At 57.0% G+C, this 24043-nt stretch overlaps 1 protein-coding gene across 1 annotated transcript; it reads right to left on the reverse strand.

Moving 5' to 3' along the window:
• Positions 1 to 4340: 4340 nt before the first annotated feature.
• ACE (angiotensin I converting enzyme) lies at positions 4341 to 23288 on the reverse strand. Its single transcript, XM_080677207.1, has 25 exons — positions 22909 to 23288; positions 22161 to 22328; positions 21490 to 21583; positions 20755 to 20898; positions 20098 to 20289; positions 19449 to 19546; positions 18890 to 19062; positions 18346 to 18569; positions 17873 to 18017; positions 17481 to 17579; positions 17105 to 17227; positions 16536 to 16747; positions 15743 to 15879; positions 14805 to 14963; positions 14391 to 14478; positions 12313 to 12456; positions 11945 to 12136; positions 10603 to 10700; positions 10243 to 10415; positions 8257 to 8480; positions 7802 to 7946; positions 7411 to 7509; positions 5491 to 5613; positions 5011 to 5198; positions 4341 to 4857 (listed from the first exon to the last, which is right to left on the reverse strand). The coding sequence occupies exons 1-25, from the start codon at positions 23170 to 23172 to the stop codon at positions 4628 to 4630; spliced, it is 3936 nt and encodes a 1311-aa protein (XP_080533333.1). The 5' UTR covers positions 23173 to 23288; the 3' UTR covers positions 4341 to 4627.
• Positions 23289 to 24043: the final 755 nt, after the last annotated feature.

Below are 24043 nucleotides of genomic sequence, written 5' to 3' on the forward strand. Positions count from 1 at the left end.
GATCACCCGTTGAGCTTGACAGAGAGTTGGGAGACTCCTCTCCCAGGTGACAGAGTTTTGATCAAGACCTGGAGAGTTGCCACCCCTCTCCCTCAGCCCCTAGTCTGCATCATTCAGGGGGTGGTAGGTGTGTCCACAGAAGAGGAAAAAGGACTCCTTCAGGTGCTTCCAATAGCTGGTGAGATGTGCCCTTGGAGAGGTACAAGGTCAAGATTCTGCCAGTCCCACTGGTGAGATTTTGGGGCAGGGGTGGGAGGGTGAAAGGACAAAGGATTGAGTGCCCAGCTCTGCCACCCCAGGGCTGCTGTGTGACCGTGAGGCGCATGTTCTTCCTCTATGAATGACTATGGGTTGTAAAGGTTCAAATAAACATAAAGGCATGTGCAGAGCTAACAGGCCCTTCATAATCGCCCCAAACTAAGCTCTGGCCAGCAAACCTGAGCCATGGGCTAGCCCCACTAGATGGTTGAGGCATCTTCCCACCAGCCTCTGCTTCCTTCCTCCCCAGAGGATGCTTTGACCCTGCCCTGGTTCCCCACCGGCCAGCCCATCAACCCCTGGGGTGGGGAGTAGGTGCCTGGAGGCCTGGGGCTTCCACTCATCACCTCCTGGAGCTTGCCTGGCAGGGCTGCCTTGCCTTTGTTCTGCAGCTTACTCAGCATGCGCTTCACGGTTGGGCCCTGGGACCTGGTGCTCTTAAACAGACAGGCCCGGGTGCCAAAGTACAGCATGTGCTGGGATCTCTCCTCCTTGTGCAGCTGGAAGGAGGGTCACCGTATTTGTCATGGGAAGTGAGGGGAGGGAGTAAGGGTCCCACATTGAACTCCAGGGCCACAGCCTCCCAACCTCCTCCCAGGGCCCACTTTAAGGGTTCAGAATCATTGAAGATTTGGTAAGAGGAAGAAGGGAGTAAGTCTGGGTCCCTAAAGGCAAGTAGGAAATAATTACAAGAAGAAAGCAGTGAGAGATTCTTGCCCAGAGAGTGTTTAGTGTCACCAAGGGCATGGAGACTTGGGACTTCTCTCTTTCCTGTCGCTCTGGACAGGGGGCAGAAGGTGTGGATCCCCACCCCCTACACACACACCTCCTGAGGCCCCTGAGAAGAGCAAGGGGAGAAGGGGCTGGGATGCAAGTGCTATCCCATCTCTTCTCGATTTTTCTTGGTGATGCTGGTGACATAGTTGCAGGTGGCCTCCGTGAACTGGTTCCACACAGTCTGGGCTATATGCTCATATAACTGCAGGAATGACTTTGCCACGGTCTCATTGTAGAGCTTGTCTGCAGAGAAGGAAGTGGGCATTAAACTGTCCTGGGAGTGGCCTGCCCCTGCCTGGTCTCCTTGTCTGATACCATGCCCCACCTGAGCTCTGTTCACCCTCGCTCCTGAGCCATGGCAAGTAGGGAAGGTCCAGGGCAAGTCCATCTTGTGTCCATGACCAAGAGAACAGCAAAGCTGGGAGGAGCTATAAGCCAGTCACGATCTGGCTCCATATTGTGACATCAGGGGCTAGAGGGTCAGCCAGGGAATGTCTGAGCTGGAAAGCCCCACCCACCTTCTGGTTTAACTGTCCCCATTTTACAGGTAAGGAGGCTGAGATCCACAATGGTGAACATAGGACCTAGTTCACACAGCTAGTTAGTGACAGAGCCAAGAGGAATCAGGGCTCTTTTTTTTTTCTCTCTTTAAGAGAGGAAGGCGTGGGGGTGGGGGGACAGGAAGAGAGAGAGAGAGAGAGAGAGAGAGAGAGAGAGAGAGAGAGATATCTATCAGTTGCCTCCCATCTATTGGTTGCCTCTCGCATATGCCCTGACCAGGAATTGAACCTACAATCTGGATATGCCCTGACCAGGAATTGAACCTACAATCTGGGCATGCGCCTTGACTTGGAATTGAACCTGCCACCTTTTGGTGTACATCATGACACTGCAACCGAGCCACACCAGCCGGGGCTACATATGATTCCTTCTCCAGACTCCCTTTCCTCCACACCCAGACTACCTCCTCCTATGTCCCATTCATTCACCCTCCTCAGCCCAGCGTACCCACAGCCTCACACCCCTTCACACAAGCTGACATTATTACCAGAGAAACTGATCAAACAGCCCTCCAATTATGACCTGTTATAATAGAAATGTATTTAAACCATAACAGAAAAATCAGTGGTACTTCTGGTTAAACTGACTAAACTCTCAGGGAAATCCCTCCTCCTGCTTCAGTGGTTAATAAAACATAGTATTCTTTTGTTAACTATAGTCACCATGTGTACATTATTACATCCCAGGACTTACAATGAGAAGTTTAGGCCTTTTGACCACCTTCACCCATTTCAAACCGCGCCCCCCCCCACCCACCCGCCAGCTTCCACTTCTGGCAACTCCAATTTGTTCTCTTTATAAGTTTTTTTTATTATCCCACATATAAGTGAAATCATACAGTATTTGTCTTTCTCTGACTTATTTCATTTAGCACAATGCCCTCAAAGTCCATCCACGTTGTTGTATATGTAGTCACATTTTCATTATCCATTCATCTGTCAAGTATGGGGGTTGCGAGGGGGTGTGGAGAAACTGTCAAGCAACTATAACCACCTTTGATCCACGTAGGTAAAGAAAAGGCTGGTCACCCAGGAGCCGATGCCTGGCAGGCTCAGCACGGGGAAGGGCTCAGACTTGAGCCACCAGTAGTCTGAATGCTGGAATGGCCTGTCTTACTGCTGTCAACACCTCCTCTTCTGCCACCTTCCGGGTAGACTGGGCCTCCTCCCCATCACCCAAGGAGGCAGCAACAGGAGTCTGAACAATTTAAATATTTCAAAAGGCCTAGTGGATAAGGCTGGCCAGGCTGACCACAATGTTATGTTTCTTTGCCCTCCTTCTGCAGCTCAGACCTTTGGGTGTCGAATGCTGGTGCCCTCACCCTGCCCACACACTCTCACAGGCAGCATGAACCTCTGCAGTTCAGGGAGATAGGAAAGGGGGTGATGTGACAATGACCTCTGCCTGGCAGACAAAGAGCTTTCAAAACATCAGGCTGGGGAGGGGGTAATTAAGTCTATTGATGGAGAGGCTTGGAACTATTTAGAGAATATGTTTATAAATTCCATTGCCCTAAGTAATTGTAAACTTCCACCCTCTTGCATACCCCAAATACCTCAACTCCACATCCTGCCCCATGGAACAGGGCTGTACAACCACGTCTATGTGCAACACACACACAGACAGACACACACACACGGATACATGCAGATATATGCACACACAAGTATTGATACAAACACACACATGGCAGCTGAAGATGGGGGAGCAAAAAGAATACTGGGGGACAGGTATAAGGGTTGGGTCTGGCAGGGGCCAGGCTGGCTGTGGAAGCCCATGGTCCTGGAAAACTGACCCACTTCCATTTGGCTAGATTCTAGGTTTGGCATTTACATATTTGAAAAATATATCTGATCCTGTTAGTGGGGCAGAGGATCCACACCTAAGTACAGTGTGATCCATTCTAACTATGGGCTGAGAAAAACGGCCTGGAAAGATATACACCAACATGTCAGCAGTGCTTATCTCTTATCGACATAAAGGGTTTTTATTTCTTTATAGTTTTCTGGACTTTACAAATTTTCTACAGTAAACATAGATAAAAGCTATGAAAATGTGTTCCTCAAAATGACACTCCCTCAAATCCATATTGGCCTTCTGAGGGGTGTCTCAGGGTGAGGGCATGCGCTGGGGCCACAGGCAGGGGCAGCACCTGGCAGTTAATTCCTGGGTGGGCTCTGGCTCCGGCCATGCTCCAGCATTTAGGGCCCTCCTCCAGCTGGGGCAAAGGGACCTGGCTGGGAGCCCCACGGGCAGAGAGACATGGCTGGGAGCATACTGGTAAGTGGACATGGAGCTGGTGCGGGTAGGAGCTTGAGGTGGCCACGGGGCCAGTTCTGCTCCCTCAATGAGTCAGGCACATGCAAGGCACCTTCCCCCAGGGGAACCTCCCCTCTGGGGACTTGGCCATTTATGGGAACAGCTGGGGTAGGACTCCCAAAGCACATGGAAATGTGAGGTGGGGAGGCCAGAATGTCTGCTTCCCAGAGTCCTCCTGGGTGGGTGCCCTGGCCAGGCAGGGGCTGACTGCCAAGGCAGGACATTGGCTGATTGCCTGGGCTGGAGGGAAGGCAGGCGTGGGCGCTGCTGGGTGGTGCCCAGGCCAGAGCTCTGGGGCATTTTCCCAGGCTCTTGTTGGAGGAGGATGAAGACGCCCATTGAAGTGACCCGTTTGACTGCCAGGAGGTGGGAGAGCATCCCTGACCCTGTTCCTGGCTTCCCAGCGAGGGACACAGACTCAGATGGGAGGGCAGGACCTTTAATTGTATTCACAGAGAAACTGGGAGGGGGTTCCTTGTTAGGTGGCCTGGTGCCCAGGGACCGGGGGGCAGGGGTCACGGTGGCTCTGGGTCTGGAGGACGGATTCTCAGCACAGAACTGGAGGCAGAACGGGAGGAGGGTCGGGGCAGGAGGGGGTGGGAGGGCTGGGGTGAGCAGTGAGAGGAGTGGGGGGTTTGGGGCCCACCCCAGGTCCCTATCCCAGTGTCTCAGTGGCAGATGCTCCCCAGCTGGCCTGCACGGCCCGGTCATCTCAGGAGTGTCTCAGCTCCACCTCGGAGCCGAACTGGGGCCCGCGGTGGGGCCGGTGGACGGTGTGGTGGCGGATGCTGAAGAGCCGCTGGGTAAGGCCCAAGGTGGCCACCAACAGGGCGACGCCCAGGAAGAGCAGCACCCACTGGCCCACGCGGGCCTGCTGCTCCTCTAGGTTCAGGCCCAGGAAGTTGACACGGCCATTGCCCGGGTAGGAGCCTTCTGTGCGAGCTGGGCAGAAGCAAGGAGAGCAGGGCGGTGGGCAAGGCAGAGGGCAGGGCGGCGGGCAGGGGCCGGGCAGGGGGCATCGCGGCCAGCTTCCCTAGGCTGCTCTCGGCAGGGGCTGGGGGGTGGGCGCCGGGGCAGAGGAGGGGGTGCTGGTACCGGAGTCTGGCGTCCAGTTGTACTGAGGCCAGCCCAGCTGCTCCGCGTGCCGCCCGTTCTCGGTGAGGAGCCAGTCCAGCAGCGGCTTGAAGTAGTTCATGATGGCCGAGGCCGACATGTTGGGCTGGCCCGTGATCAGCTTCATGGCTTCGGGCCATGGCTTACTGTAGCCCAGCCTCATGGCGTCCCTGGGCAGCACCAGCGAAGGGACACCGGGTTAGAGGACCGGTGGGGAGGCTCACTGCCCCTCCTGCCTCAGCCTGGCCCCCCTCTCCCCACCTCAACAGCGGGGCTAGGCACGGGGTGGCCTGGGCCCAGGAGGCCCTAGTTTCCTCCGGGGGCGGGTTCATAGGCTCCACCTGGGAGGTCCCAGCCCAAGCACCAAAACGGCAGGGGTTCCCAGAAGAGTCCCACGGGGCTCCTCGAGGCTGAGGGGTCAGAGGGCAGAGAACAGTCACAGGAAGCCCAGGGCAGACTCACGCCAGGCGCTTCCCTGCCTCCTTGGACTGGTAGATGTCACACTGGTGCAGGGGGCCCCTGTGCCCAGCCGCCTGACACAGCGCCTCATGGAACTGGAACTGGATGATGAAGCCCACGAAGTACCTGGAGGGGAGGGAGGCGTGGCTGGGGGCGGAGCCTGTGCCGTAGCCGGATACCCCACCCTCCCAGGACAGCCAGCCGGGATGTCAGGGTGAATGCATCCTGGCCTTCAGAGTCATCCAGGCCCCCTTCACTCATGGGTGAGGAGGGTCAGGGCAGGCTGCTTTAGAGAGCGAGGTCTCTGTCCCTGGGGTATGTGCAAGTAGAGGCCAGGTGTTGCCCAAAGGGTCACGTTTATCTGGCAGGGCTCTGAGCAGGGCAGCCGGCCCAGTGATCTCCTTGATCCCAAAGCCGCAGGGAGTCCCTGGTAGAAACCAGCTGGTCAAGGCTGGAGCACCCTCTAAGTCTGCAGGGATTTTGAATGTCCCAAACAAACAACACAGGCCTCCCACTTTGAATGCTGGACACAAGCCATGTGCCACTGACTTTCCTGGTGTTTCCTAAAAGAGCTTTGCCAAAGCTGCTGGTCAGAATTGGGAATGAGTCTCCTTTGCCCAGCCCTGCCTGGAGAATTATCTATGCTAAGCTCGGAAGCTAACCACGTGGGCCTGGCTTCTGTGTGAAAGTGAATGCTAGCTTGGAAGTCTGGAAACCAGTGGAGAAGGCGGGTGGAAGTCCTCCCTACGGGTCATCCTGGCACATTGTCAAGGTCAGGCCTGTTCCCAGGTGTCCTTGAATCTCCTCGGTCCCCTGCCCACTGCTGCTCTCTGGAGCACCTGAGCAGGCTCTCTTTCCCTTGCTGGACCCTGGGGGACACAATTCACCTACTCCACACTTATTAGACCTTGACTCTGTGCTGACGTCATGCTGGGTGCTCGGGTGGAAAGGTGGCACAGTGGGCCCTCCATCAGTGGGCTTCCAGGACCACAGGAGGCAAGGTCTGGATGGAGGCACAGCCCCCTGGGGCAGCCCTCATAGCCCCTGCGCCTTGCCTCGTGGTGGCCCGGGCTACGTACAGTCCAGGAGCACCTGGAACTCCACTTGAGGCCTCCCCAGACCATCCCAAGAGGCCTCCAGACCCTGCAGTTACCCATTTAGCCCGCATACATAGAGGGAAAGGGGCTGCACTGGACACCTTCGTGCGACTGCGGCAGACTCATGGCGCTAGTGGGTTTACACATGTCACTTCGGAGGGCAATTTAATAGTGGTCGGTTATGACCACCATTTCCCAAGCCTGCTCTGTATTCGACAGTATGTTTGGAAGTTCACTTTTGCCACAATCCTGTGAAATCCTATTTCACAGGTGAGGAAATGATGTAGACACTGAGGAACACGCTTAAGGAAAAAAAAAAAAAAAAGAGTGGAGATAAGATTTGAACCCAGTTCTGTCTGACTCCAAGCCCAGGACTCCATACCTCTACCAATACAGCCTCCCAATATAACTGGGTCTCTACTCCTAGTTTTAGTGTATAGAAGGTCTTCCAGGAACAACTCACATTATACCACAAGCAAAATGTTCAATATATTAAGTAAAGGAATCACAATCTTGTTAAGAAAAGAAAAAAGCCAGAGGAACAGTGCTCAGGGCATGATCTAGCCATGGGTCACGGTTAATAATATTAACTACCCAACCCAGGTCTTGTAACCATTAACCAGTTATAGTAGAGTTTCTGTTTTCAACTGTGTGCAGGGTAGAAGTTCTCGACATATAAAAAAAATGAAACAACGGTCAGCCCTGGTTGCAGGTGAGTGGCTCAGGCACACTGTCCAGTGCAGGCAGGTCTCCCAGGTCCCCCTGACCTCACATGGCAGCGACAGCAGTTTGAACACTGAGCGGCCTCCTCCCTTTCCCTTGTTACCTGATGTAAGGCACACTTGAAGGAATGTGGAACTTGGCCCCTGGGTCAAAGTCGCCTTGAGACCTGGCCACTGGCGGACAGAGGCCCTGGTACTTCAGCCTGTCAAGGTGGAAGACAGATTGGAGAAAGGGTATGGGGGAGAATCAAGCCAGGGAGGGTTGGCATTTTTGACTTGAAGGATGGTCTCTGCACCTGGGCCTGCCCTGGGCATTGCAGACTCCAGTGTGCAGTGTCTCTGTGCACAATCACCCCTATGTGTCCCATCACTTACACACAAAGACCCATGTGCACATATACACACACAAATGCACACTTAGTTGCTATATACACAGTCACACAGACACCCATGGAGACGCCCCCAACCTACACCCCCTCAGGAATGTTCTAGAACCTGAGGCTCCACCACTCCTGGTTGTAGTTCTCCTTGGTGATGCCTCCATCAAACACCCTCCAGCGCCACTGGTCAATGAGGTAGCTGAAGGGGATAAAGGCGACCTTGTCGAGTGCTATCTTCATCAGAAAGTTGATATCTTGCTCTGCCAAGGAAAGGGATTCCAAATCAGATCCTCACCTGCCTCCTGCCATGTCCTAGCAGCTCGGCTGTGATGGGTGTGCAAAGGGTGGAGAGGGAAGGAGGGAGCTGTACCTATCTGGCTCCTGTGACCTGCCTCTTGGCATGGTCTGTGGGTTCCATCCTCCTGGCTTACCCTGCTGGGGGCCTTCTTCTTCCCCATTGCTCTGTCCCAACCTCTGCCTAGGGGCCATGAAGTCCCCTCTCCCCACCTCATAAGCTCGCTGCCCCTTCCTGGTCCCTCAGCCCACCAGGATCTCCTGTTCTTCCCTTACCGTAGCTGCCACCATCGCTATTCATCAGGTTGATGCTGTGTAGGTGCTTGGGGGTAGACACGGAGAGGGCCAGCACATCCCCAATGGCTTCATGAAAGCCAGGGTTGGCACCCTCCCGGAAGGTCACAGGCAAGTGCTTGTACTGCATGAAATACTGTATGTGGCCCATTTCATGGTGGGCCACCACCAGGTCCTCCATGCTCACAGTGGTACACTGCTTGATCCTGGGAACATGGGGATGGGGAGAGGGTGTGAAAGGGGACAGCAAGGAGCCCTGAGGCAAAGGGACCTGCTGTCCTTATTGCAAACAGACCCCCACCACTGCTGTAAGCAGGGAACACAGCATTATGGGAAAGAAAACCAAGAGGAGATGGGAGTGAATATGAGAAAGAGGGAATCTGGGGGTTGGAAGCCCCTAGAGTATAGTCATTCAGGACATTCTTCCGCCTCCAACTTTTGTGAATAACTCCAGCCCACATGGCCATGTTACTTTCTGACTGTGCAACGTAGTTGCTCTAGAGGCATTGGGACACTCCTTTACGGTCAGTGTAGGACTTTCTAGAATGTGGTTTTTGTGATTTCTCATGCTCATGTTTTTGCTCTCCCAGTGTTTGAGCTGTTCTGTATCTCATGTACCCAACACCAGCAAACATATTTACGACTTTAATGGCCAGGACTGAAATGACATCTGCAGCGCCATCCAAGCCAGAGGTTCCACCGTTCTCTCCACCTTTCCTCATTCTCTTTTGTGAGCCAATGAACTTCTCCCTTGGATCTAAGCAGAGCCTTTCAGGTCAGTTGACCCCGTTTTTCTGCCATTCTATTGGGAAGGGGAAGAGCTGCCCAGCATCTTGGTGACAATGAGGCTTAGGTTTGTCCACCTTCTCCTATGACTCCCATACAAGGGAGGACCCCTAAAAGTGCTCCCACCTCTTCTCATGCCTTTGAAGGAAAGGCCAAAGGCCAGTGATCCTGTGAATGCTCTCTGTGTCCACTTTTCTCATAAGAGACATTTCATCTGCTGTCACAGATCATTTTTGCCACTTTCCCTCCCAAGAAGTGGGGTCTTCTTTCCCTCCTCTTCAATCTAGGTTGGCCTTGCTTTAGCTAATAAAATCTGTACTTGCTTTGGACTTCAGCGTTAAAAGACCTGGCTGTTCCTGCTTTTGCTTTGGGGGATGCCAGCTACCAGGTAAGAACTCCTACTGCCTGACTGCCATGCTGTGAGGAAGCCCAAGCTACATGGAGAGAGAAATGACCCACCAGCCCCCAGCTGTCGAGTCATCCCGACTCAACGAGTGAGTAAAAAAGCCAGCTTGAACATTCCAGCCCCAGCATGTGCCACACGGAGAAAAACTGAGGGACCAAACCAACAGCTAAAACCAAGGCCACAGACAGATGGCCTCATTGAGCCACCCCAGCCATCAGAGCTGCCCTAGCGAGGTCTCCATCATTGCAGAGCAGGGACAAGCCATTTCCACTGTGTTGCCTGACCGATGAAATCGTGAGAATAATCAAATTGTTGTTTTATACTGCTAAGTGTTGAGGTGGTTTGTTATATAGCACCAGATAATTGAAACATCCTCTGATGAAGATAGCTTCTGAGCCTCAGTGAAGGTGGAACTGTGCGAAGTCACCCAGGTCCTCATGTGTCTCCCTGTGTCAAAGCACATGCACCCAAAGAGAGGGCTATCTGTATGCAGGGGCCTCCCCAGAGCGAGGGAAGGCTGGGCAGCTCACACCCACGACTGGGATCTTGGGTGCTGACAACTGACCAGGCTGGCAGAGCCAGCTGGCATTTGAAAAGGCCCTCACAGCCAGAAGCCAGTGGCCAAGCTGAGGCCAGGCCCCATACTCTGGACCTTCCATCTCAACTCTGGCCTCTGCACCTGTTTCTGCTCGCTCTGGCTGAGAGGGCACGCAGTGGAGCCTTTACTTGGCTCACCCCCTTGCCTGTGGACTCAGGGTGAAGTCCCTTGGACACACCTGAAGTCGTTGCCATTGAAGAAGTCCCAGGCAGAGGCATGGCACACCACCTCCCGCCCATCGGTTGGCTTCTCCAGCATCGATTTGTTCCAGAAGTCGGGGGGCACGGGCAGCAGTCCCAAGGAGATGAAGAAATTGTTTGCCTCCTCAAACATCCTCCTGGGTGTCCAGCCCTGCAAACCGAGGGAGCTCTGCCCAAATTGGGAACAGACTGTGTGTCCCAGCGGGGGAGAATGCTGGGAGAGGGCCAAGCCGAAGGAACTGGCTCAAAGGGCCCGCCCCCCAAGACAGGGCCTTCCCTCCCCTGTGCCCTGGGCCCCTCCGGAAGAGCAAGAGTGTCCAGAGAGGACAGGTGCAGACCTGCTTTATCATGGCCTCCGTGGCATCCATCCTGGGGGCTGAAGGGAAGGGAACCACCAAGTCATAGATGTTGGACCAGGTCTGTGCCCACATGTTCCCTGGAGACAGGTAGGGGATGAGACAGGAGAGACAGATGTTACTTTTTTTAGGCTCAGCACCACCATGCAGGGAGAGGGAAGTAGATCCCAGTAGATCATAATGTATCTCTTGAATTCCTACTGTTTGGGCATCTGACATACATTGTCTTCAGTCCACACATCCAGCCCACTTTCCTGGCTCATGGGTGAGATCCTTGCTGCCATCAGGGAGTCAAAGTGGTCCCTTGACCAGTGAAGACCAGTGTGACTAGTAACTGTGTACAAATGTACAAGTTTTGGAACATCTACATGCACGTGGCCACCGCTTACGTAGAGTCAAGTAACTTGCCCAGGGCCCATGGCTCCTAAGCAAAGGGTCTAGGGCTTAAAGGCAGGCAGTCAGGCTGCACTCCTGACCAGCCACTACTGTGTCCCCCCGCCACGTTGCCTGAGGTTGGTTTATGTGGTCCCACCCGCCTTCAGGAGAGGTTGATGCCTTTGCCCTTAGGACACGAGAGGACTGGAGAAAAGGAAGATATTCAGAATGTGTGGAAAGGTCCAGAATCGTTCATAGCCAAAAGAGATTAAGCTTGAGCTGACATGAGGTGGAGTCTGAAGTACAAAGCAGTGAGTGTCTTCCACTGCCTACTCCGTGTGGCAAGGGCATTGAACTTACAACCCCTGAAGAGCGGTCCGACCGTTGAGGTGGATCTACACGCTCAGTGTTCTCTGGTCTCCTAACTCCCTTAGACTGAATGCTGTGTCTACCTTCGCCTCCGTGCCACTGCTTTCTCCACCTGTCAGAGCCCCGCATCTTTCAAGGCTGCGCTCACACCCCCCACCCCCTTGGAGAGGCCTCAGCTCCCCCTGCCCCCTCCCCCAGCCCCTTTCTCACCCTCTGTATCATGCTGCCTTGAGCTGTGATGGATGATGTGGGCTCCCTGTGGCAAGGTTATGAACTGCGCCCCCCCACCCCCCTGCAACCATCTCACCCATGTGACTTGCACCATGTGTATCTGTAGCAAATATGATACCAAAGGCAAGCAGGCGCTCTTCTCCCCAGCACCGCCCGACCCCCCCTCCGCCCCCCGCCTCAGCCTTGGCAACATTTCCTCCAGGCTCAAGTCTTTTTGCTCTCCCAGCCTGCAGTGCCCGCTGCAGACCTTCCCCTGCCTGCCTTCTGCTCTCTGGCCAGCTCTGGACCCACCCTCCCGCACACTGGCATCTGTCTTGTCTCCTCCTAAAGGCCCAGCGCCTGCCCTCACCCAGCAGATGAGCTGGAATGGGGCCCTCCAGGTTGATGTGATGGGGCCCATAGTGGCGGTGCAGCGCCCGGCGCACGTAGGCGTGCAGGTTCAGGTAGAGTGGCTGCAGCTCCTGGAAGAGATGCTCCAGGTCTTGCTCCAGAGTTGGCATCTCGTACATAGATCGCCACGAGTCCCCTGTGTCTGCATAGCCTGCAGAGGGGACAGAGCCAGGCTCTCGGGCACCTGACCATCCCCTGAGCACCCCCCACCACCACCACCTCCTCAGGGACCTTTGTCTTATTGGGTTTAGGGTCTCTGAGGACCTCTCTCAGGGCCCCAGTGGGGCTGGGACCAGAAAGCCAGTGATATTGGTAGGAGGGACTCACCATTGAGCCGGGCAGCCTTGTTGGAGAGTTCCACATATTTGGGGAAAAAAGGGAGGATGGATCTTCCCACCTTGTCTCGCCAGCTCTTCCACGCCCATAACAGTTCTTCATATTTCCGGGATGTGGCCATCAGATTCGTCAGATCTGGGGGAGGGGGTGTTCACTGGCTTGAGCCCTCAGCCCTCGGCGCACCTCCCACCTCCTTCTAAGGTGGACTCAGCCACAGGAGTTCAGAGCTGGAATACAGCTGCTCAGGTGGCAAGGCTAGAGCATGGGGGCAGGGTGGGGCCCTCTCTAAAGGCCACAGGGTGCCAGGCCCGGGGCGTGGCGCTGCATGGATATCACGTCAGGCAATCGCAGGTTTCCAATGTGCTTGTTTTCATATGAGCAGTTAGGTGACATGGCTGGGTCCTCAGCCAGGAAGTGGCTGAGCTGGGGCACAATCCAAAGGCCCAGACTCCAGAGCTGCTGCTCAGCCCCTGCCTGGGAGAAATGGCCTGGGGGTCACAAGACCTGAGTTCTTGTTCCAGTCCCTCCTGACCCCAAATTACCTTGCAAGTCACGGGACCCCTTTCCCTATCTACAAAATGGGGATAATGCCGGCCCTCCCAGGGGAGCCAAAAATCAAATGTGAGGCCCCTGAGCAGGGAGTGTCCTTCATTCATTTCTGTCTCCATGGGGCTCAGGGCATCTTTCAAACTGTAATCGAACTGGATTGAATAAAAGAACAGCATCGTCAGGGAGCCAGAAGTCCAGGTTTGTGTCCTGTCAAAGCCACTGTGACTCCTTGGTATGGACTGCATGGAGCTGACATCCATGTCACAGAGCCAGGTGGGTCAGTTCCAAAGCCCCACCAGGACCGACGTGAGCCGCCCTCCCTGCCCTGCCCGAGCTGGACGACTTCAGACTGCGTGTAGGGTTGTCCACACCACATTTTGTTGAGAAAAGATTGTATTTTGAGAATTTCATGTCTGCCCTCTGCTGATGTGAGTGTTCTGTGTTTGTGGATGTTTTGTATTTTTACTAATGGCAGTGACCTGAGGACCTAGCCCTGGATTACGAGGTTAGTCGATGCGGGGTGGGGAGGACAAGGGCTACATTCCCTTTCATGTTCTTCTCCATAAACACACGCACACACATACGCATGCACACGCACATCACATGTGTGCACACGCACACATGCCCACGGCACATGCCCCTCCAACACTTTGCGTGCCTACCCATATACACAACCCGTAGGCCAAACCCTGTCCACCAGCGCTGTTTCTCTCTCCTGTTTATTTTCCATTTCCCCTTCTATTTGTCATTGTTCTAACGTGGGAGTTGGGCAGAGGGCCAGGAAGAGACTGTTTCTGGGTGGAGATTCCTTAGAAATAATGTTTATGCCTTTGTCTCCCCAAGCCTGGAAGGGTGGGTCTGGAGGGGAGGGGTGTGTCCATCTGTGTGTAGGTACTTGGGTGTCCAGGGTGAGCTCTTCCAAAGGGGAGAAGGTAGGAAGGCCCCAGTGTGGCCAGAGAAAGGGACAAGCAATAGCCAGTCCACTCTTTCCAGCAGGAAGTGGCGGTTGGTGGTCAGTCGAGGGAGAGCGGTGGGAACAGCCTGGATCATGGAAGCGGTTGCAGGGTTGCGGCATCAGTTTCGGGGGGGGGGCGGGAGGGGGGCAGGGGAGGTGCCAGAGAAGGCGGGAAGCCGTGGAAAGGATCAAGAGGAGCAGGAAGGGGAGCGTTCCTGTTCTGATTTGGGAGTTCGAGTCCTGGGAAAGCAAATTTCCCACTCCCTGCTGGGAGTGCGGAGAGCAGGGAGGGAAAGGAGATCCTGGAGGGGTTCTGACCTGGCGGCTGCGGGGAGCATGTGGGTGGGCAGGGCAGTGGCTTAGGACAGAGAGGAAGTCTGTGCTGGTTCTGAGTGGTGGCAGGGAGGCCCCACTGGTGGGAAACAGGGAGGTGAGTTTCCTGGGCATGCTGACCCACGAGATAGGAGCACCTAAACACCTTTTCACGGGCCAGCACCCCCAACACTGTGCCAACCCCAGCCCCCGCCCCCCGCAACCCTCCCTCTCCTTCCCCATGTGCACTCACTGGGCTCCAGCTGCAGACAAGTGCCGTTCGGGAGGCACACGGAGGCCACGCTGTAAGTGGTTTCCATGTTCAGCAGGATCTGGTTATACTGCAGGAGGAAGAAGAGAGGCAGCGAGCTGCACCCCTTTGCTGCCTGCGCCACCCGGCACCATCACAGTGTGTGTGTGTGTGTTGGGGGGGTGGTGGGCTATGGACCTGGGGGCGCCTGGTCCCAAAGGGGCGCTATCTTCTCAGTTACTCTGTAGGCGCACTGACAAGGCAGATGGTATGGCTTGACAAATCCAGGAAGAGGCGGCAGCATGAAGGCCAGACCCTGTACTAAGCTCACTCTGAGCTGGGACCCGGTCCTGACCTTGGACCCTCCGCTCCCTGCCCTCTCCCCACCTCCCCACCGCACCTCCCCAAGCCACATACCTCCTCCAGCTCCGTGGTAGGCAGCGCTGCCCGCTCTAGGTCCTGAATCTTGTGTATCATCCGCTTTAGGGTGGTGTTTTGGAAGTAGGTAATGTCGAAAAGCCTGGCCCGGGTGCCATACTCTACGGTGTGGTTTGCCATCTGTGTGTTCTTCTCCATCTGAAGGTACAGGGGGAACTGTGCTGTGGGGGGAGCCAAAGGGCCTGGGGGTGGCAGTAGGGAGGGCAGTTTTATCAAGTTGTTGCCTTTGCCTACTAAGACCCTCTTCGACCTGGACTGTCTATTACCCTAGATGCAGTCCATACCCCTCAACAGATGCCCACAGACATATCCTGGCAGGGGAGAGAAGGGGAGCCCCACCCCGTATCGTAAAGGCTATTAGGATGAAGGTAGCTTGGTGTTAGCGCTGTGACTGGCCTCCCTGAGCCTCGGCGTCCCATCTGTAAATGGGAATAAGATCATTGGTTTGCAAGGCTGTTGAGGAATAAATGAAGCCACAGATGTGAAGGGCACGGAACCCTGGCCAGCTCACAGTGGTCTTCAAGAAATGTTGGTTCTCTGTGGCTCACCCGGGTATAATCTGCACGCCCCACGCAAGTCGGGAAGGAGGTTGGAGGGAAGGGTAGCCCTGGCTGTGGTGGCAAACAGGGGCTTTTCATCTTTTAGAAAACTGACTTTAGCATCACTTATTTGCGTACAAATTATTCTTTCACTAACAACAGATTGGTAAGGAGATACAACTTGTTTAGGCGTTGAGTAGAGGCCCATCCAAACCTGAAAATGAGTATTGTTTTAAATATTCCATCTGGATTTTTCACAAATTCCAACAGCCTCCCTGCACTGAGGGACCCAGGGGAGAGGGGGTGGGGGCCTGCACTGCCTTGGGTTTTGGAAGGCCAGTGCCTGCACACCAGTGTGGGCGTGGAGTGGGCCCCTACCAGGAGCATGCTGGTTTCTTTGCTGATGTTGGTGTTGTAGTTCCAGTTGGCCTCCGCATATTCATTCCACACCACCTGGGACTTCTTGTCATAGTCCTCCAAATAGACTCTGGCCGTAACTTCATCGGTCACCAAGACTGTGGGACAGAGCCAAGGGAGACAGCCAGGCTTCCCCTTGCCCTCTCCCGTAGTTGTGCTGAGCCGCTCCCCCGCCTCCCTCCTACCTGCCCCCTCCTCGCCCCCTCAAGGCCCTGCCCCATCCACCCACTGGTCCCATGTGGGCTTTGGATTGTCTGGCTGCTGGCTGCTGCCTGGTGAGTTGTCTGGATTCTGGTTGTTCCATGGTTGGTTGTCACCTGGGTGACCTTCTGGCTGAGGACCACCAGCAGGGGGTGCCCAAAGCAGAGCAGGAAGAGGAAGAGGAGGCTGGGCAGTCCTGGAGCAGCCCAACCTTGGCCCATGGCCGCAGGAGACCAGAGCCCTGCAGCCACCGCCCCCCGGCCAATAAGAGCGGAGCCTGCAGTGTGACCTCATAGAGCAGTGTGATGCGTCAGCCTGCCTCCGGGGGGACCCTCAGAGGTGGGCACACCCTCTCTAAAATGCTGGGGGAAAGACAGCCCCCTTCCCACCCCAGGGTTCTACTGATGAGTGAAGGGGCTGCCTGGCCCTCCAGAGCTGGGCACCAGGGCCCAGTCGGGGGAGCTGACCAGGAACTGGAACAGGGGCCTGGGCTCCAGAGCCCAGAATTGAGAATGTGCCTTAAGGCCTGCCCCACTCTCACTCAGAGCTTTACCAACGTTGTCTGGGTAATTGTTGGGCAACGGAGGCTGCCACTGATACTCTGGCCAGCCCAGGACCTCGCCGTTACGCTGGTTCTCCTCCTGTAGCCACTGGCTGACTGGCTGGAAGTAGTTGAGCAGCGGCTGAGCGTCCAGGGCATCTGTGCCGATCGCTTCCTTCAGCACCTCCTGCCAGGGCCGCGAGGAGCCCACCCGCATCACCTCCCTGACAGGCAGAACGGGCACCATGGACACAAGGGACTCAGGCCAGTGTGCACTATTGGCCCACCTGCCCTACCTCCAGCCACTTTTGCCCCCACCGGACTGCAGGAACAGTGGCATCAAGACTCTGGGACCTAGGATCTCCACGAAGGGGGCTGGGGACATGGCCGTTGGGGCCTCAGATCCGGGCACACTTAATAAATATTTGATGAGAGAAAGAAAGCAGGGGGTAGAAAGAAAGGCGCCACCCAATCAGGCTGGCCCTGTGGGGTCCCATGGAGCAGCCAGTTGCCTTCCAGACAGAGTCTTCACCAGCCTCTCCCCTAACCCTCCCACTCGCCCTCCATTTTCTCCCACACACCGGAGCTTGTCCCCTGCCTTGGTGGACTGGTAGATGTCACACTGGTGCAGTGGGCCCTGGTGGCCTGCCTCCTTGCACAGGGCTTGATGGAACTGGAATTGCAGGATAAAACTCACAAAGTACCTGAAGGCACAGGGTGGGTGTTAAGGGGCTAGTGAGGGCCCCTTGCCCAGGCACCATCCAGCTTTCCACAGGGCAGAGGGTAGACAGGGGCCACGTGGGGAGAAGGGAGAACCAAGCCTGTCTCCGGGGAGAGGCCCACTCGAATTCCAGGGAAGAATGTGGGGACAAGCACTGGGCATGGGGTGGGGCCAAAACACCAGGAGTAGAGGGAAGGGAGCTAAAGGTGGGACAGAATTGGATGGGGCAACAGTACCTGATGTACGGTGTCATATGTGGGATATGATACTTAGATCCGGCATCGAAGTGGGTTTCATTTCGGATAACTGGAGCACAGATGCCCTGATACTTGACTCTAGAAGGAAATGGTTAAATTACCTTAGGACCTAAGTGTTGCCTATGGGCTGATTCAGACTTTGCAGAAAAGGCTGCTAAGCAGGCATTCCCACCCAGCCACCCCTTTCCCATTGGGTGAGCTGGGGAGGAAGGGCTCCTGGCGGAGGGAGTTTTCGGCAGGAAAGAAGAAAGCAGTGGGGGAAAGGATGGAGACGTCATTAGAGAGGAGGGGACTGGGACTGACGGAGGCAGGAGGCTCCTGCTTGCCCAGGAGGGGCAGCCACCCGGCCCTTCCTGATCCCATTTACTCACCGAAGATACCACCAGTCAAAGTTGTAGCGGGAAGGAGGGGTGCGGCCACTAAAGACCGCCCAACGCCACTGGTCCACCAAGTAGCCAAAGGGCAGGAAGGCAATTTTTTCTAGTGCCATCTTCAACAAGTAATTGATGTCGCTTTCTGTTGGAAGATGAGAAGAGAGAGGTCGGAGAAGAAAAGGGAGTCTGGCTGGGATCAGGCAGGGCTGGGGAGGAGCCAGTGGGAGAGGTGGCTGGGCAGATGCAGAGAAGAAAGGGCCAGTCTTTGAGATGATGGGGCCCTGCTTGGCAGAGGGTCCTTGGGCAGCGTTGAGTTGGGCCTCAGGTGGATCCCCAAACCTGCCTGCCCTGAGCAATGCAGCAGAAATGAGAAGGGCAGTTGGGAGCAGGCGCTAGCGGAGTCCTGCTGTGGACGTTGTGGGGCTGGGTGGGGCTGGGTGGGGCTGGCTGGGTCCTCTACGCCCCCATACCCGTGTCATTGATGACTTGGTCCAGCAGGCCAATTTTGTACAGATGTACAGGAGTGGAGACAGAGAGCGCCAGCACATCCCCGATGGCCTCATGGAAGCCAGGGTTGGCACCTTGGCGCAGGGAGACAGGCTGGTCCTTGTACTGCAGGTAGTACTGAATGTGGCCCATCTCGTGGTGCACTGTGGACAGCTGCTCCATAGCGACCCGTGTGCACTGCTTGATCCTGGCCGGGGGAGGGCGAGGGTGAGGGTAAAGGACAGGGCAGGGCAGGGACCAGAGCATGGGAAGAGGACTGCCCTGTGTGTTGCTGGTGGAAACGTACAGACGCTTGGCCCTGCCCCAGCCCACATCATTCCAAGGTGCAGCGCTGACTAACCGTGAAAGCTGCTGAGGGGGGCGGCCCAATGGCAGCCTTGGCATAGACCAGCCCCTCTGCCAGTGCTGGGCCTGGGGTAGAGATGGGCCTGGGAACTGGCTTCTCTGTGCCCAGGCTGCCTGCTTGCCTTTCCCGAAGCCCCAGAACCGTCCTGCCCGTGTCTAGACCTGAAGTCCTTTCTGTTGTAGAAGTCCCAGGCGGAGGCGTGGCACACCATCTCACGCCCGTCGTTTGGGTTCTCCAGCATGGACTCTGCCCAAAACTCCGGAGGCATGGGCAAGAGCCCCAGGGAGGTGAAGAACTCTTCTGCCACCCGGAACATGTGTGTGGCGTTCCAGCCCTGGAGGTGGGTGTGGGGACACGTCAGGGGCTGGCTGCCGGGAGCTCACTGTGGCTGCCCTGGGGCAGGTCTGGAGTCGCCCACCCAGGTCAGCTCCCTGCCCATGGAGGGTGTCTCTGCTCTGTGGCCTCTTTTCCCCCCTAATAACCAGAGCAGATAAGCAAAGTGGACTCCTCACACCCCACCAGTGGGGGCCTGGAGAGAGGGGCTGGCACCTCCCCGAGGACATTCAGCCCAGCTCATCGCTGGTACACACACTTCAGGCTGCTGCTCTGTAGGAAGGGAGGGACTGAGTGCCTTCCAACCTGTCTCCTGCACGTGACCCCTTCTCGCCCCTCTCCCCTGTCTCCCTTCTGTTGCCTCCACCCTGGCCCACCCTGCCTTACCTTCTGCACCATAGTATTGGTGATGTCAAGACTGGGCTTGTCAGGGAAAGGCACCACCATGTCGTAGATGTTGTCCCAGCTCTGGGCCCACATGTCCCCTAGAGGAAGGAGGAAAGCCGGAGAGCTTGGCTCCTGCTCGGCCAGAGCTTGCTCCCCCCTGCCTGGCACTGCAGCACCCGGGGCCCCCAGCAGCCAGACCCTGAGGCTGAGGCCAGGAATCTCCATATCAGTCCCATGCATAGTCCCAAGTGCTGTGTGTGCCCCGTGTGCCAAGCAGGAGCTCGGGGCAAGGCTGTTGGGCCCTTTCTGGTGGTGCTGGATCCCTGCCTTCCAGGCCTGCGGTGGGGCCACAGGGATGGCTTCCTGGGGCATATACGATGATTATTCTTCCTCCCCCGGGAGTCAAAGCCTCAGTGTGTCTCCTAGCTCTGCCTTTGACTAGCCCTCTGCCCTCTGCCAAGTCACTCATGTGCCCCGAGCCTCAGGTCCCCATCTGAAAAGCAGGAATGATAATGAGGATCTCTTGCTTTATGACGGCGTGGGACAAGTCTCAAGGGCTCATGCATGTGGGAGGGAACAGTGGGGTGCTCTGAAATGGGAGACGATGAGGACAATCCCTGGGATGTTGGAGGCAAGGCCAGGTCCTTACCCAGCAGGTGAGCAGGGATGGGTCCCCTGAGGTTGATGTATCTGTCCCCATAGCGTTGGTGCAGCTTGCGGCGGACATAGGCATGGAGGTTCAGATAGAGGGGCTCTATTTGATGGAAGAGGTTCTCCAAATCCTCCACTAAGGTGGGCGACTCATACCAGGAGCGCCAGTAGTCCCCTGTGTCTGCGAAGCCTGGCAGGGGGTGGTATTGGGGTGCAGCTCAGGCCAGAGGCTCTGACACTCCGCCTCCCAGCATCCCACTCTCCTGGCTCAGGGCTTGTGCACCTGCCAGCTGGTGGAGAGGCTGGCTTGAGGTTGCTGGTCTATAATTTTCTAACTAGGGGGTTGAACTCCAGCTAACTAGATCCTGGAGAGCCAAGAGGCAAGGACAAGTGCTAGGGAGGGGAGGAGTGCCAGGAGGGGCAGGGAGGAGGGATGGTGTCAGGGCAAGACAGCAGTCTGGTAGAAGGCAGATGGGGCTCAGGCTTGGTTCTGCCATCCATGATCTGTGCAACCTTTGGCCAGTGGATGGAGCCAGCCCAACAGCTGCTCTGTCTGCCTCAGGAGTTGGGGCTCAGTGGAGACAGTGGATGGGAGAGCACCTTTCAAACTGGGGAGGGTGGCACCCACACAAGGGGGGGGGCAGGGCATGCTCACCATCTCCCTTGAAGGCCTCATTGCTGAGGGCAGTGAATTCCTGGAACAGGGGCCTCAGTGGGATGCCCACGGCATTGTGCCAGCCCTCCCAGACATACAGCAGCAGCCCGTAGTTCCGTGTGACAGACAGGACGTGCATGAGGTCTGAGACACAAAGGATCACGATCAGTTAGGAGACTTCTGTGTCGAAGTCGGCGTCAGCCTTCATCAGAGCTCCCACATTGGTCCTCTACATTTCCACCTGCTTCCTCAACATCACGATACCCCCAAAGCCAAGGGCGATCTATACGCTGGGTGGCAGGAGGCTGGGAGCTCTATGAAGCAAGCACCCAGCCAGGGGCATTGTCTCCAGGGAAATGGCCATCGAAGGCGGTTACACAAAGAGCACATCCAAAGGCCAAAACCCAAACAGATCCTTCATGGCTCATGGGATGGAGTGGCTGACTCCAGCCGGCCTGGGACATGGGGTGGGGTGTGAGGGGGGAAGAGGAGGACATAATCAGAAGCCGGAAGGGGTCTAAGGCCTATGGAGGGCTCTTGGGGAGACTGAGAGGACCCAGGGAAGGGAAAAGCAACAACAAGCAGTCAGGAGGAAGGCTAGTGGCAATGGGAGAGGCCAAGGCACAGAGGGGTGGGGTGGATGGGGCTGGAGATTCCAGAAGTCAGTTTGCCAGGAAAAACAGGGTGCAGGGTGATGGGAAGGGCTAGAGAGAGACAGCAGCGACAGGGCTGTACCTGGGTCCAGGAACCAGCAGCTGTCATTCATGTTGGGGTAGCAGACCCTGGCAGCGGTGAAGACTCTGTTCATGTGGCTTTGCAGAGAGTTGTACTAGGGAGAGTTGAGAACATGTTAGTGATGAATATCCCCAGGACCACTGGCTGTCCCTCCTCTTTTTGCTAAAAATAAAAAAAGTCTCAGAGAGGGGATGTGTTTTGTTCAGGCCACTCAGTGGCACCGGGAGCACTTCTGACCAAGAAAGGAAGCGGCTGGAGGTGGAGACAAGTATCCTGAGAGTTAGGGGTCGGTTCCCACCTCCAAGTGAGGGCAAATCTCTCCCACTGTCTCCGGCTTCGATGCCTTCCCAGTCCTTCCTCTTCCTAAGGACATCTATAAACCAAACCTGCCTATGGGGAAATTCTGAAAACTCTTGTTTCACCTTTTACGGTGTATTTGCGGTTTGCTTTCTACTCCATAATCCTTGCTGTAGCATAAAGTAACTTTCCGTCCCATCTCCAAGGGAAAGCAATGCTGCAGGAAGCCATTCTGTGCTGTTGCTGGTTTCCCCTGCAGATCCCAGGGTCCTCTGACCTCTAAAAGCAGCCCTCCCAAGCTCCCCTCCCCATCCTAGTTGGGCACTGGGAGGCACGGCCACCGGTTCCTCCACCCTCAAGTCCACGGGGCCCACCTGCTGCCGCTTCTTCAGGGACAGGTTGGCAGGGCCCAGAACGCGCACGCCACTGAGGACCCTTCGCAGTATTGGGTCAGTGAAGTTCTGCCAGATTGGGTCGAACAGTTCCTTGGCCTTCAGGCCCCAGACCTCGGCAAACTCTTGGTTGAGCAGGGTTGATTCCTCCTGTGAGCACAGGGAGGGCAGGGAAGTGTAGATGGGGGCGGGGGGGGGGGGGAAGAGGGCGTGTGCGGGGGAGGGCAGGAAGGCCAAGGGCTCCAGGAGCAGGATTTCTCCCCCTGGGCCCTGGGGTCAGGAACTGGGGGACTCTGCCCCAGGGGAGCGTGGAGCAGAAATTGGGGCAAGAGAGGAAGGGGGAGGAGAGGGAGAATAGACAGTGATGAGCGGCGACAGAAACAGAAACAGAGAGGAGGGCTCGGAGCAGAGGGCGCCCTTAGCGAAGACCCTTAGCTGCTGACCCCGCCCGGCGCTGCCCTGTGAGGGGACTCGTCTCCGTGGAGCCAGCCTCATCCATTCCGATCCTGTATGGGCACGGACCATGTGCCCAGCACCGTGCTCGGCCGCCCGCCTCCTGTCTGATGGGGCGGGTGGGAGCGGGGGCGGGGGGCGCAGTGGGGGAAGGCGGAAGGGCCCGGGGGCCGGGGGCACGCGCCCCACGGTGACTTCCCGCCCCCCACCGCCCGCCGCGGGCCTGTGATTGGGCGCCCGGGCCCCGCCCCCGCCCCCGCCCGGCCCCCGCGCCCACCTGGCGCCGCGCATTCTCCTCGGTGATGTTGGTGTCGAGCGCCCAGCTGGCCACCGAGCTCTGGTACAGCACCTGCTCGGCCTTGGGGTTGAAGCTCTGCACGAAGAGCTGCGCCCCAGCCTCGTCGGCGGAAAAGTCTCCGGGCTGCATCTCGGGGGCGAGCGCCAGGGCGGGGGGCGGCGGCGGCAGCAGCAGGAGCAGCAGCAGGAGCGGCGACAGGAGCAGCGGCGGCCCCGGCCCCGGGCGGCCCGACGCGGCCCCCATGGCGCGGTGCGCGGTGCTGCCCGGTCTCCCGCGCCGCGCCGGCTCTGCGGATTATAAAACCCAGCGGCCGCCGCCTTCCGACACACCCCCACCTCCCCGCCCCGCCGCGCTTCCTCCTCGGCTCCAAGTGCCCGGCGGCGCGGGCCTAACGGAGCGGGGCGGGGACCGGCGCTTCTGGGCCCGCCCGGGCAGGGGCGCCGGCCTGGGGAGGGGCCCAGGCGGCCCAGCCCGCGGGTGCGGATGGGGCTTAGGTCAGAATCTGGCCGAGGAAGCTCGCAGGGCCCCGCTGCCCCCCAACACGCACACCTCTGAAGAGGAGGGACCCAACAGTTTGCTGGGACACGCAGCCTGCCCACCGGGTTCCCTCCTCCTGCCCATCACACAGACTCACAGCTTCAGTGCGGCCCGGAGCCCCGCGGTCTCTGCCGCTCAGCCTCCCGGCCTAAGCCCAGCCTCTGGGACTCGCGAGTGACACAGAAGGAGAAGCAGCAGGGACAGGTTAATGATAGGGCACCCAGCTGCCTCCTTCAGTAGTCCGTCGGGGGGGATGGGTTCCTGTGGGTGGGGGGAGAGTTTAGGCTCTGGCAGGCACCTGGGGTGCTGCAAAGATGTTCAGAGCGCGCCCCCCCCCCCCCCCCGCCCCCGCAACACACACACCTGGGAACTGGGTGGTGGTCTGGTGGGAAAGGGGGGAAGAATGGAGGGGCTGTCCTGGGAGGAGGGCAGAGGCACAGGGGCGCGGGCACACCTACCTTTTCATACTGGGGACACAGCTTCCTGCAGAAGCAACCCCCAGACTGGCAGCCTTTGATAGCTACAAAGAGGAGCCTAGCCAGAGAACAGCCCTTGGCAGATGAAGAAACCAAGTCTC

The sequence above is a fragment of the Plecotus auritus genome (assembly GCF_963455305.1).
Source record: "Plecotus auritus genome assembly, chromosome: 7".
NCBI classification, from domain to species: Eukaryota; Metazoa; Chordata; class Mammalia; order Chiroptera; family Vespertilionidae; genus Plecotus; species Plecotus auritus.

What these genes read in the sequence shown, in the direction of transcription:
- ACE (XM_080677207.1), bottom strand. Translation starts at nt 23,172, where the DNA reads ATGGGGGCCGCGTCGGGCCGCCCGGGGCCGGGGCCGCCGCTGCTCCTG. An exon ending in AAGAAACCAGCATGCTCCTG is followed by an intron (nt 14,964 to 15,742) that starts GTAGGGGCCCAC and finishes CTGTACCTTCAG; the next exon opens with ATGGAGAAGAACACACAGAT. An exon ending in TAGCGATGGTGGCAGCTACG is followed by an intron (nt 7,947 to 8,256) that starts GTAAGGGAAGAA and finishes TTTCCTTGGCAG; the next exon opens with AGCAAGATATCAACTTTCTG.